Source organism: Babylonia areolata, chromosome 27 (assembly GCF_041734735.1).
Source record: "Babylonia areolata isolate BAREFJ2019XMU chromosome 27, ASM4173473v1, whole genome shotgun sequence".
Classification (NCBI taxonomy): Eukaryota; Metazoa; Mollusca; class Gastropoda; order Neogastropoda; family Buccinidae; genus Babylonia; species Babylonia areolata.
In genome coordinates, this window is record NC_134902.1 from 23,733,061 (window position 1) to 23,748,300 (window position 15,240).

Below are 15,240 nucleotides of genomic sequence, written 5' to 3' on the forward strand. Positions count from 1 at the left end.
AAAGACAAAAAAAAAAGACCTCACTCTAACTACTGAGAAGTTACTCACTCATTACGGTTATGTAAAAAATTAGTTAGAGCTATCCTAGAATATCATGCAGAAACACTGTATGGTATACCCAACGCAAATAAAGCAGTCACAAGCCATCAGTACAACGGGCTCGGCGGCAACGCGGCTGAAGAAGAGCAACTGACAAACCTGGTCTATAGCATAAAAGATTATTAATATGAGAAAGATTAAACGGTACTTACAACTACCATCACTTAAAGCAAGAAGAGTAAGAGGGGACTTAAACTGATACAAACGTGCAAAATATTTAATGGGTTTGACGATGTAAATAAAGCATGCAGTGCTTTTTTTGTATTCCAAAGGTAGACCGTGCACTACTGTACAAGAAACTTGACAGACAGAACAGATAAAATATTTAAACAGTATTCCAGAACAAATCTCCGAGCAGAAAGTTTGCATTTAGTAACAGAGTAACAAATTATTCAGTGGAACAAATTAACAAACAATATCAACTTGAACGCGCACCTAGTATAAATTCTTTTACGAGAACCTCATAGATAAACACGAGTCAGTTATTGCCGGACAAAAATGAAATACGATTATAATGGATAAAATGACTGAGCTCAGTAGTCAACGACCTGACCAACAATAAAAAGGAGTAAATCTGAAGGGCATAAAAAGCCAAAATTGGTAAGTTGTATATGACAACGCCCCAAATCCATCCTGATCCTGCCGAGAACACTCCCGGCCGCCGGGCTAGCGAATTTTTGCCCTTACAGTCGTGGGGTCAAAACCCCACCAACTGACAAAGCTCCAGCCCGTCATTTATCGCCGCTGGTTTGATCCGTGATTCAACTTGAGTGATACATTACGAATTTATATCAGTTGATTACTCAGTCAGTTAACTCAATTCTTCTCGCGATCAGGATGGTTCCAGCCCGCCGGCGGCGCGGCAACCGAGACTGCATGCACTGAGTGTCACAGCCCTGGCCTGGGGCAAGGGTTGGAATCACTGAGTCTCAGGCAGCCACTCAGTGCAGCCCGCCCGGTAACGCCTCTAGCTGTTTGGTTCAGGCTGATGAAAAGGTGCCAACAGTTTTGCGGGCCCGCTTCCACACTGTTTGAGACATTCCGACGGGACTACTGATTCGCACTGAACTGATGGGCCCGGGAACCGTGGTAGAATCACACACACACACACACACACACACACACACACACACACACACACACACACTCACACACACACACACACACACACACACACACACACAAACACACACATCAGTCTGTGAAACACAGCAATCGTGACAGTAAGGGGGAGTATCTGACTAGTGGGTGAGTAACCGCCAATTGAATCCCGACCGGGCCGGGGAGTATTGATGCGGGACTGCCGAGAGCATCGAGCATCATCTGCAACTGAACCTGTGATGACCCCGCGTCTTTTGGGTTTTTTGGTAGTGATATCACGTAATAATACTCCACACACTAAACAGTGGATTATATCTATATACGTATATATATATATGTATATATACATACACTACTAGTAAACAGTGGCCGGATTCATATATGTCAGTGGAGCCGTGATGGCCTAGAGGAAACGCGTCCGCCTAGGAAGCGAGAGAATCAGTCTGAGCGCGCTGGATCGAATCACGGCTCAGCCGCCGATACTAGTTTTCTCCCCCTCCTCTAGACCTTGAGTGGTGGTCTGGACGCTAGTCATTCCGTTGCCGGGACTGAGACGACCGAGGTCCCGTGTGCATCATGCACTTAGCGCACGTAAAAGAACCCACGGCAACAAAAGGGTTGTTCAGTCCCGGCAAAATTTTGTAGAAAAATCCACTTCGATAGGAAAAACAAATAAAACTGCACGCAGGAAAAAACTAAAAAAAAAGGGCCGGTGGCGCTGTAGTATAGCGACGCGCTCTCCCTGGGGAGAGCAGCCCGAGTTTCACACAGAGAAATCTGTTGTGATAAAAAAAGAAATACACACACACACACACACACACACACACACATATATATATATATATAATATACATACATACATACATTACATATATATTAAATAAAGGTTCTCGTCAAAGTTTCACAACAGTGGGCTACAATGCGTCAACTCTCCGCAAGTACCATAACTATGTGACTCCTCTTCCCGTTTCGCGGCCCACCTTCGGCAAAAATCCCACACCTGTGATTGTCCCCTCACCCACTCACTTTCAGTGTCCCTCACCTCCGGTCCGGTCTGCGACAACAGGGAGCGGCAACTCAATGTCGCAATCAGGCAACTGAGCAAGCAGCTGTGTTTGAGGCAAGCAAGCAGCTGTGTGGCTTTCTCCATTGGTTCATTGTGAATGAGAACCACCAATAGGCCAATCAGAAATCACTTTGTTTATTGTCCAGCTTTGTGATGTATGTGTTAGTGTTTCTTACGGCGCATGTGCGGAAATTAGCTCACCAGCCAAGGTAAACAAGTCCGCAAGGTAGATATATTTTAATTAATCGGGATCCGTGAAGCGGACAGTTTACACAATATCCGTTTAGAGGACAATTTAAGTTTGGCAGCTTAGGCAAACAAACCAGTCCTCGGGCAATTACTACCTTGAAACGCCATAGTGCTGACAGACCAGCTAGTCCTCGTGCAGAAACTTACTCAGTTTTGAGAAGACGTCATACCGACTGGTAATTGAAATAAGTTCAATACCTGTCTTTGAGTGATTGACTCTCTTTCTGTCTCTGTCTCACTCTGTCTTTCTCTGTGTGTGTCTGTCTCTGTGTCTGTGTCTGTCTCTCTGTCTCTGCCTCTCTCTCCCGCGGTTGTATTGCTATTACTATTAGCCATTCATGTACTAAATAAACTAAAAGAACTATGCTGTTCACTTGCGCCATTGTGATATTTTGCGTCAACATACGACTGGTTGTTGAAGTAAGTTCAATAGGCTACCCGTCATTGAGTGATTAACTCTCTCTGTGTCTCTATCTCACTCTGTCTTTCTCTCTCTGTATCTGTCTCTCTCTCTCTGTATCTGTATCTGTCTCTGTCTCTCTCCCTCTCCCCGGTTGTATTGTCATTAGTCATTCATGTACTAAATTAAAAGAACTATGTTGTTCACTTGCGCCATTGTGATTTTTTGCGTCAACATATCGCAGTGTGAAATTTGGGCTGCTCTCCTCATGGAGAGCATGTCGCCACAGCGCAGCGACACCCTTTTTCATCTGTCTGTTTGAAGTGACAAAAAACTCCCCGGCGATCTGCATCATATGATCAGTGGGACTCGAACCCGTGCACTCACTGATGCTTCCTAGTCTGTCTGGGATGTTACCACTTGGCCACCCCGTCTCTGGAGGCCATGTCCAAAAAATGAACAAACTATCCGCATCCACACTTATCCCTGGCTTTTGTCACTCATTTCTTCCCCGGAACATTTTCGTTTCAAAGATGTAAAAAGTCGTAATTTGGTTTATGATGTTGTAATACTCTACATTTCTTCCTCCTTCGAATGCTAGTATAGCAGTGAAAGAGTGGAGGGAAAGAAATGTGGAGGTTATATTACAAAGTCATTAAGATGATTCACCAATTTATTTACAACTTTTTCAGCATTCAGAAGGAAAGGGTACAAGGGAAGACTTGTGGACATTGCCATTTTGTCTGTCTCAAGGATGTTTGAGCCTATTTAGACCCAGTGCTGGTATACATGTACTGAGCTACTCGCTGTTAAAAATTAGAAAATGAATTTTAGGTGTTCTGAGCTACTCGCTGTTAAAAATTAGCAAATGAACTTTAGGTGTTCTCTGACTTTAATTCTCTTTCTCTCTCTCTTTCACTCTTTCAGCCTTCTTTCTCTTAGATCATAACTGTATTGGCCTTTTGGATCAGTAAGGGCCTTTTGCATGTTCTCTCTCCTATATAGTACATGTTGTAGATAATATGTCAGAATATCTTATTTTCTGAAGTAACACTGAAATTAGCTTTTAGCCTGTACTGTTTGTTTGGAAGCTTTTGCTTTGCATGTATTTGTGTTTTGAAATCAAGATACTACTTGTTTGCTAATTTTGTTTTTAAAATCAGCATCTCATTTGACAAAGTTTTCTATTATAGTTCAGTTATTTAGTATCTCTGTGTGTGTAAATTTCTCTTATTGCTAGTCTCTGTCACTGTCTTCATCACTTGAATTGAGCCCCAAGATTGTTTTCATTTTTCATCATTACTTCTTAGGTGATTAATGCACAAAGCAACAACATAAATAATTTGATGACAATTGCCTTGTAAAATTGAGGGGTGTGAGGGCGGAAGGGTGTGGGGGGTGGGGATTCAGGGTGTGTGTGTGAAGTGATGAAACTGATATTATGTCAATGACAAGATGTTGAGACAAACATCAAAAAAGAAATAAAAAAAATTGTTGTGGCTTTGCTTCATTCGTTTACTCAAGCTTACACACCACTGCATATTAGCTAAGACTAGCACATTCAATGTTTCAGGGAGGAATTTACAAGTCAAAAGCGATGGCCAATCCAGGAACAAGGACCACTGCCAACAAGCCTGAAGTGTACGAAATCAAAATGAATGATATCCTGGTGACGAAAGATCCAGTCTACAGTCATCCGGCGATCCAAAATGGTGCCTATGTGGGCAGACAACCTAATACCTACCTCCCCTTAGCCATTCTCCTGACCATTGTTAATCCAGTGCTGGGGCCCATAGCTCTTGTCTTTTCCTGTGAGTATAGGTCACTCATTTGATAAGAATAAGGAACAATAACTATAATGACATTAATAATGATGATATTGATAATAATAATAATTATGATAATAATAATAGTAACAATGTTAATAGTACATTGACACAAACCTCTCAAAACAATTTTCAGTTACACGTCAGTCAGACACAAAGCACACAAGAACGCACACAGTCACACAACACACACATCACACACACACACAAATGGCAGTTTGTGATACCATTAGTTATATTTTATTGGAATTGTGTTTGCCACTCCTTGCTTAAAAAAAAAGTAAATGCCTTGTGACATCTTTCCATTTATGTGGACAAAAAATTCCCAAATGACTTGTATCTTGCTCACAGCAAATAATATCAAGGATAATAAAGATGTGTATTGTTTTATTACAGTGGTGCAGTGTAGATAATGCTCACCTATTGCCAGAAATCCTTTGTCCTACCTCACATTTTCACTGGCATAATAGTATAGTAATCACAAGGAATACTGACCTCATTTTTTCCTTTTCAGTTGTCATATGATGATGGTTACAGAGTTCATTACATGTATATGCCATGATGAGGGAAGCGTAATGCTGTGTGCATGAGGTTGCGGAAAGCCACTGTGTGTTTAAAAAATCTAACAACACTGTACCAGAAGACCACTGAGAACCACTGGAAGATGTTTAAAGAATATCAGTTTGTCCGTTAAAAGCTAAAAGTAAAATGATAGAGTATTGAGTTAGGAAAGCCAGAGCAACTACTTGCAGAATTCATCATGTTCACTGGCATAATCTGGCTGTATTTTAACATGTAACTTGTCATAGGAAATTGAAGTTATTAACAAGATCTCTTTTTCAAAGTTATTTTTTGTTGTTGTTTATTTTAAAATTTAGCTGCCCCATCATCTGCGCCATTTCAGTGGCATTACTCCCACGCCGCTCATTTAGATTCCCCCATACACGGCCACACCCGGGTTTGCCAGACTGAGTGAGCGTCTCTCCCAGACTGGAGACCGCCACCACATTCCTCAAACAACAGCCCCCCATGAATCTGCCGACACTGACGACATTGACAGGACTCCCCCCAAGCACGGAAGTGGAGGGGTATCGAAACTGAGGTCACCATGAGAGCAGGGCATGGAAGGCCACAGACTTTGAGACTATTTTGTTTATATTGATGACGATGAAGGAGGAGGAGGATGACGATGATGATGATGATGTTGCTGTGGGGGTCCATTTTGGTTTGGGACTGCGTGACAAGGCTGTACTCTACGCTTCCTGTCATAATGATATCCCGGCATTAACCAGGCCTGAGAGATACAGACACTTGCAGTGTTGGTCAGGTAATTAGAGCAACACATCCAAAGACGCATCCTTGAAGTGGATGACACTCGACTGTGTGGTCCCAGTCTCCCCATTTAAGCCCACAGCACACTCAACTCTGGGTAGGAGCCGGCCACGGGCCGAAAAACCCACCTCCGCTGGGATTCGAACCCGCGTCCTCCCAGCCGTCAGTCCGTGACGCTAACCACTTCGCCACGGCAGCTGGTCTCTTTTTCAAAGTTTGTGCCTTCATAATCAATCATGAATTGTAGGACTGAATTATTCAAAGGATTCATTATCACTTTTGTGCAGTCTGTGCCCTTCACTTTTAAAAAAAGAAAATCATCGTTTTGCAGATCTGTCAAACCGAGCCTTTAAACGTGGTGACCTGCCCTACGCAGACAAGTGGAGTCGATATACCTTCCTAAGCTGCATGATCATCATCGTGGCTTCTCTCATCATATACATCGCCATCGGCTTTTCCCTCAGTAAGCTGGATTCTCATGGAGGGCATAGCTACTGAGTGAAAGGAGGGTACAGTTACAGAAAGGAGAGCACAGTTAAAGATTGTATATATATATATATATATATATATATATATCTGTTTCTCTCTCACTCTCCCTCTCTTTCTAACCAGCTCAGACTGGCTTAGGCAAGTTGTCGACTTGTTTCGTCTTGTGACGACAAGTTTATACCTGTTGGTGATGGCATAGTCGATAAGATGAAGTATCTCAGGACATTTATATACTTAAGTGGCATTATTATTATAAACATGGAAGCATGCATGTGCACAGGCACGCACACACGCATGCACACACACACAGACACACACACACACACACACACACACACACAGTCCATGCCCTGAGATGAGAGAGAACCACAGCCAGTCACCATGCCATGGTTATACAAGCCTGTGGACATGGACTAGCTCCAGAAAACCATTTTCCTCTGCAGATCTCAGTGCCAGGTGTGTTTGGTGGATGACAAAGAGGATTTGGTATTCTTCTTCCCTCCTTTGAGACTTCCATAGCTGGAGACATGGTTTATGGATATGCACTATTTTATAAGGGGTGGGGTGGGGGGAGGGGTACAGGCGGGGGAGGTTGTTCGGGGAATGGGACTGATAATCAGTGAATTATGCTTCATGGATACGTATGATGTGCATAATGTAGTGAAGGCAGTTTGATATGGAGGGCATGATTCTGACCACTAATAGAATGCATTGATAATGTTTTTAATAAGGAAGAGTTTTGTTTGTTTGCTTGTTTTTATATGAATTCAGCAATTTAGCATTGTAGGATTTTCATTTCTTTTTTGAGACTTAAATAAAAATGTGAACGGTTATTTCCTGTATATTATACAACAAAAATCACGAAATCTGGATACCGAGATTAAAGTTCACATTTGTTGGTCACAGTATTCTGATGTGACGACTTTAAGGTTTACTTTATTTTCTCTGAAATTCACAGCTGATTAAAAACAGTTAGGCACAGAGATTGTAAAGGTGAAATGTTTGGAATCTGGTTGTGCTGTCTTATTGCTGGAAATCATATTTTGCTTTGTTCTCATTTTTGATTGAATAAAAAAGAATTTTACTGGTTATGAATTGCATTCGCAAAAGAAACACAAAAGCTATGAAGCCGAGAGAAACTGAGAGAAGTTTTTAAAAATTGTTTATCTATCTATCTATATATATTTTTTTAGACAAACATGTTTGGAAATCCTCATTTGAAAAGAAAGAAATATTTAACAAGTGCACTTATCCTCCATTGCACAACTTTCCCACTGCCTTGAAGTCACATGTGAAAATGTGAAATCCAAGTGCTCGTTTTGTTAATTACTTTTTATTTTATTTTAATTTTCAAATCTTTTTGCATGTATTTAAGAACATTTTAAATGTTTCAGCAAGATGGTTGTCTTCTGTAAATAGCAGTTTTGGAATTGAGAATGTGAGCTGCATGTTTTCAAGTTTCTTGCTAGTGTATGCTGTGGTTACTTATATGTGTGAATCTGTGTGACTTAAGCTGGTTGTGCAGTTATAGTTGTGAAAGTCAACAAATCATATGTGCCTGTCATTTGCAAAACAACAACAAAACAACACAGAACCACCTCACCCCACCCCCACATAAAGAACAACCAACTCTTTGATCTGACGGACATGCCCAGCCACAATACTGACAACATAGTAACTGGTGGTTTCTCTTGACTGATCTCAATCACATGGTGGCTTTCTTTGTTTACTGAGGTCTGTGGTTCAAATCCAGCTATGTCTTGTGGTTTAAGAATGAGATAGTTCCAGTGTTTCCATGGTCAACATTTGCTTGACCTCCCTTTAGATAGAAACACACACATGCAGAAGGTTAAGGTGTTTTTATTATTATTGATATATATATATATATATATATATCTTGTAATCCATGCCAGTGTTTGGTGGGGTTAGGAAACAGGAATATAACCAGCATGCACTTGTCTCCGAAACCAGAATATGGCTGTCAAAGTGGAGGGGTAAAAACAGTCCTTTGTTTACAGAAACAGCTGAACATAGGCAGGCATTGCAGCCCTCGTATGCAGAGTTCTTATTCATCATGATTTACAAGTATTAGGTGTTAATGGGTGTGGTCATTTCTAGCATTAGAAGGGGTTGTTGTGAACGTTGTATTTTACTCGACTGTGAATTGCTTAGAGCATTCCAAATAGGTCTAGTCTGTTTGCATGTGTCATACTCATTGTATATTATCCCAGAGCTTTTATAATATTGCACAGGAAATATAATTCACATTTGGTTCTGACTTGTATCACAGAAAGAGGATACATTCTCCCCCCCCCCAAAAAAAAAAGACCCCCCCCTGCTGCCCCCCCCCAAAAAAAAAGCAAACAAAACCCAATGCCAATGTTTATTTGACAAAATCAACACCCAGATGTTTGTGCGTGTGTGTGAACACATTTATTGTGAGAAATTTACCTGCATTTCTGTGTGTATGGCATTTGTGTGTGTGTGTGTGTGTGTGTGATACAGGTACTATCTCAAGATGTCTGCAGTATTTTGAATGATTTGCTTGTTGCCAAGGTTGTACATGTGATTTTGTTAGATGTCTTTTTGTAATTTCATGTTACTGACATTCCCATTCCTCCAAATGAAATAAAAAGACTTGGGTATGGAAAACAAATTGAAAAAAAAAGAAAGAAAAAAAGAAGACATAAAGAAATGTATATCTTGGTTAAAAAACACACAACAACAACAAAAAATCTTGATATCTGTCTCCACTCTCAAGCTTGCAATTTTGGGATGGAGTTAAAAGAAGAAAAACCACAGTGGAGTAACCTTGATCTGCAGCCTGGATCAGTTCAAAAACACTTTATTAATCCACATGGAAATTAACGTGTGGATCCAGTCAACCGAAATGGATTTTCTTATTTTGAATATACACCATTTTTGTTCCTTGTGTGTGTAATCAAGTGTGGGGAGAGAGAGACAATGCTTACGCTATTTTATGACCAGGTTAATATTGTGATTTTTACAGCATGCATTTGAATGAATTTTTCCACGTGATGATATCCATGTCAGTTTTATTTGAGATCCATTGTGCATCCATTGGTGACTCGATATTTTTTTTTTTTTTTTTTTTTTTTACTACTTCTTGTACTGTATGGGCTTGTACTCTATAATTCCGTATCTTTTGCATTCCATAGACTGCTTCAGTGTTGATGTAGCTCTTCATGTGTATGATGATGGGTCAGGTTTTACATTTCCGCAATGCTTTGAATTGACCCGAGTTTTTATGATCTGGGACACTTCATTATAATACTTAGTCTATGCTTGTATATTTTTCATTGCAGGTCTCTGGACATTTAATGACAAATCTAGATTTTGCAAGAAAATAAACTGGTTGTTTGTATTGGTGTGCATAGGTTTGTTTCTCTCTCTACAAGAAACAGTCCTGTGGATCATATTGATTCTCATATTGTTGACAACATATCCTTATCTTTTAGCATATCAGCTTTTATATGTTTTTTGTTATCAGTTTTCACATATCATGTTGACCTCTAGTTTACAAATCAAGGACCAAATAAAGAATGTTTGCTTGGAAAAGTGTCTCATGATCTTTTCTCTCTTTCTCTTTCTCTCTCTGTGTGTGTGTGCGTGTGCGTGTGTGTGTGTGTATGTGTATGTGTGTGTGCAGTTGGTTAAAATCACATAATGAAAACTAGCACGTACACCCTGTGGTGTCATAAAATCATTAAAAATAGAGGCACATGAAAGAGATCTTTATTAACAACTCGAGTATTTCATCATGAAAATACATCTTAGCACCATATTTGTGCTGTACATTTCAGTACAATCCATATGATCATGAAGTACAAAATGGCAACCCCAAAAAGAGTGTTAATTACACATACTGTACCATGACCCACCAGACCTTCAATTCTGTGCTGCACATTACAATACTGTATACAACTCATATGATCATGAAACACAAAATGGCAACCCAACAAAAGATTGTACTTCAGCTTTCTGAACTATTTCTAATCAGCAAATAAAAGAACTTTTCTTTGTTAATCATTCCATAATTAAGTACACGAGTAAACATTTCTAATAACAGACATTTAAATTTATTAATAACTCCATATTGAGGCTCATTGTTCATGAAATACAAAATGGCAAACCAACAACAGATTGTTCTTAAGATTTCTAAAGTATTTCTAATCATCAGATAAAAAAGTTCTTTTCATTAATTATTCCATAAATAAGTACACAAAACATTTCTTATTACAAACAGAAAAATCCTTTTATTGGTAACTCCATAATGAGGCTCATAATTCATGAGGAAATAAACTCTTACAGAAGTCATATGTGCTGTAATTTCTTTCTGTAAGATTTACTTCTCTGTAAATGGTATATTTATTCCTTGTTACACAATCGGTTATTCAGGGCTAAATATTCAAAACCATGATTTCACAGAAAAGAGTGTGTTCTCTGAGCATGATTTACTGGTTACCACTTTTCCATAACGTTTATCAGCTTGTACAGATAATACTTAGTATCTTAACTCACTCAGTACGGCCAGTCCTCTCTTCTCCTCTACACAGACCCCTCGGATGTCCAGTGGGTGTCTGAATGACCCAACCTTTAGCTTCCGTCGTCAGAATTGTGGTATTCTTTGTGAACATTCACCTCTTCACTATAAGAGCCTTCCGCTTGCAATATTTTGATGATGGTAATTGGGGTGAAACTCTGTTAACGTCGTCTGTTTCGCCGTTCGTATGGAGAGAGTTAACCTCATACATTTCAGAGTGTGACACAGTGCAAACTACCTTACTAAACAGGATATGATCCAAGAGCACATCTTTGAATTCCAGATTTTTTCCCCCCAGATAAAAAACAAACAAAAAAAAACCCTGTTGAGATCACAACTGTCTAATGTTGACTGTAAACTCAAGTGTAACTGCACACAAATTTAATGCGTGCTTCAGGTTTGTTCAATAACAGTTAATCAATAATGATATAATGGTTTTTAGCAGTTAAAATATTCTTGTTTTGGGATGTCTGTCACACATATGCAAACATAATGATTTCTTTGGCTAATTTAGTAACAGATATTACAAAAATGCCAAAGTGTTGTTGCATATCATGTATTTGGTGTTATCTGTACACAAACTTGATATTGGTGCTTTTGGCTTGTTAATGGTATAATGACAGCAGGGTGTTGAAATGTTTTTTGGACTTGGGGCATTCCATCAGCTGCAGTGCAGCCATTTGGATTACCATGTTTGTGTTACTAAACCATGTCTCTCTTGACCAGTTAGAGAAAAATAATGATTGTGTGTTCAGTATCGAAAAGTACTGCATGCTGAACATGCATCAGAGTTAACTTCCAAGTCAATGATAAACGAGGGAATTCTAAACAGCAAGTGTGGTTGTCTCTGCAATCAACTTCCTATATCTAAAATAAAACAAATAATGAGATTCATTGCAACAAAAGTGGTCATTTTCAGGATCTTGTCTACGAGACCTTTAAAAACAAAACCAGGGAGTGGTTATTTATATGTGACAACTGTTGCAATGTCCAGGTGAACAAAGAGATTCTTTTCACGCAAGGGGTAATAAAAAAAAAAATCCTGTAACCTCCACATATTACACATAATTAACTTCTATATCTTGATAAACAAGGAGATACACTGCAACATTATACTTTTTTTTCATGCCTGTGAAGAACAAGGTTAATTCAAGGCAACAAAAGAAGTAATTAACACAGGACCTTGTCTAGGACAAATTATCGAGATACCATGCCTCCGTGGCAACTTAGAGATTCCAAGCAGTCTTCATCCACAGACTTCAAGAAAAACAAAGACATTTGATGTTGGTGCCCACGGTCGAGCTGACAGCAAAGGGCCATATCTGGACTGACCAACTAAAAGACTGAAAAAATAATTCAACATCTAAAATAAAAAAAACCCAAAACAAAACACCTGCAAAACAATAGAGTTCATGACATTATTTTAACCATCAATCTCCTTAATAAGGCTAGGCTGTGCTGAGGATGTCAGTCGTTCCACTAACTGATCATCCCCAGATTTATAAAAGAAAAATCACTGGATAAAAAACAACCAATATAAAATACTTCAAAGCCACACACATAAACCCATAAATAATACCACATAAGCAAACGACACTTAAGAATGGACAGCTGGTGTCCATCCAAGTGTTTACAATGCCACTATCTAATCTAGTGTTTACAATGTCACTGCCTAATCGCAAGAGCAAAACAGCACAGATAGTACATCACAGACTGCAGAAAAGAGAAAAAGAAGTGTTTTTACCCTTCTACAGACAACAGTGTGTACACTGATTTATTTGCCTTCAACACTTTTTGTAGCATACATTGGTTCATTGACAGCCTCATAGTCTTCACACAAACAATGGTGTTATCTATCATTCAGTATCGTCCTCCTGCACCTAACAAAGTAACCCAACTGACAGTTTATTAATAACATCTGTTATTGAGCACACAGTTGCTTTATTTGTCCTCTAAATTCTGCTTTCATGAAAAGATAAGGCTCCAAAAATTTTAAGGCACATACAGTTGAGGGAAAAGCAGGAACAAATGTCATGTTAACTGAATGATAATAAAAAACATGGAACAGTGATGAACTGTGGCTGTGAGTAAACTGTGCCACACTGCTACCATTTTCCCGCATCTGAACACCTGATGCCAGGAACATTATACACATTATGTGATGCTATGTAATTGTATCCATTGAGATCACAACCAACAGTAACCAATGAACTGCAGTTAACTGTAAACTTTGTCACATGGGAATTCAGATCACAACCAAAATAAGCAATAAAGACTTAAGTACATGAAGCCAGAAAACTTCATTGCTGCTTACAACCAAAAGACAAAGAAAAAAAAAGCAAAAAAAAAAAGCTCCAACAGTCGGTTACGGTCAATGTTAACAGTTACCGATACAGTTATGCAGAAGAGAATCGTTTCTATTTTTGTGTGTGTTTTCTGTCCTCTGTTACATGTTTGGCTACCAAGAGCACCAAGCACAATTGTATATATCTGTGAATGGTTTTGCTCTACTTCCTAAACACTAAGTGTTAATAGGTGGGGGTGGGGGTGGCTTGATGTCACATCAAATCATGTCGCTCATACTATATATAGCCCAGCTGACCTCAGAGGGGATGCAACTTCAGGGCTGAAAACCAGTCCCAAACCAAAACAATAAGGTTAATTAAAACAACAATAAAAAAAAAAAAGAACAATTCAACCATGTCTTCTTGTTTAGTCCATGCAAAATTTTAAAATCAAGTTAAAAAACATATTTTTCCTTCAGGAACTGATGAAACGACAACTGGAGGAACTTCTCAAAACAGAGTCTTCAAGGAGCTAGCTGTGAAATGTTTGTGCCCGATACCACAGCAGACTCCAGCACTCTCGCCGATACCGAGAGGCTGGCTGCATGGCACAGACACCATGGAGCTTGTTCACCTTTCAAGAGGTAAACGATACATCAGGAAATAATGACCTGTAGGCCACCTGCAGAGGATGATCTCCCTGGTGAGCTTGAAACACACAGCAGAACCTGGCATCAAACACACAGACGCAGGGTGGGGGACCACAGCAATAGATGAGGACAGGGGCTGACAGGGGGACTGGGGGGGGGGGCGGGGGGGGGGAGGGGAGGGGCCTCCGTTTATTTGTACTTGTACTTGTATTTCTTTTTATCACAATAGATTTCTCTGTGTGAAATTCGGACTGCTCTCCCCAGGGAGAGTGCGTTGCTACACTACAGCGCCACCCATTTTTTTTTGTATTTTTCTCCTGCGTGCAGTTTTATTTGTTTTTCCTATCAAAGTGGATTTTTCTACAGAATTTTGTCAGGAACAACTATTTTGTTGCTGTGGGTTCTTTTACGTGCGCTAAGTGCATGCTGCACACAGGACCTCGGTTTATCGTCTCATCCAAATGACTAGTGTCCAGACCACCACTCAAGGTCTAGTGGAGGGGGAGAAAATGTTGGCGGCTGAGCTGTGATTTGAACCAGTGCACTAGATTCTCTCACTTCCAAGGCGGATGTGTTACCTCAAGGCCATCACTCCACACATTAGGACCTACTGATCACACAGGACAGTACACAACACACATATCATGTGTTCCTATCATTTTACTGAAACTGAAAATGGTTGAGGAAGGTTAAAGGCAGGTTTTCACAACAATGAAGACTTTGCATGGAAGTCTCAAAATGAGAAATACACTGATCTTGGCCTGTGAGTGTTTCTTCTTGCACTTTGTGTCCATTAATTAATGACTGAACTTTCATATTTACTTTCACCTTTATTTCATAACTTTCCTTTACAGATGGACATTCTACACATCCAACTCATAGACGTATTCTGTAGACAAGACGCTTCTGATATAGATAACAAATGTTTGTGGTTATATGTGACAACAATAGTCATAGCTTTCTTTTGAGTACATTAATTACCAAACAAGAAGAAGAAGAAAGGCACATGAAAAAAACATCAAACCAATGACATTTAATGCCTGCCATTGGCTGGAAAGAAGGGGAACAGCATTTGGCAGTATCACAAAGACATTTGGGTAACAGAGTCACTTTCCTAATCATGGCATTATGAACACGGCATGTGGTGGGGGTAAAAACAATCATACACATAAAAGCCCA

The 15,240-nt window shown here is 39.6% G+C and overlaps 1 protein-coding gene across 1 annotated transcript; it reads left to right on the forward strand.

The window, feature by feature from the left end:
* The first annotated feature begins 2,457 nt into the window (after positions 1-2,457).
* Positions 2,458-9,679, forward strand: LOC143301166 (uncharacterized). Its single transcript, XM_076615255.1, has 3 exons — positions 2,458-2,691; positions 4,489-4,726; positions 6,405-9,679. Exons 2-3 carry the CDS (start codon positions 4,513-4,515, stop codon positions 6,569-6,571), a joined length of 381 nt encoding a protein of 126 aa, XP_076471370.1. The 5' UTR covers positions 2,458-2,691; positions 4,489-4,512; the 3' UTR covers positions 6,572-9,679.
* The last annotated feature ends 5,561 nt before the right edge of the window (positions 9,680-15,240 follow it).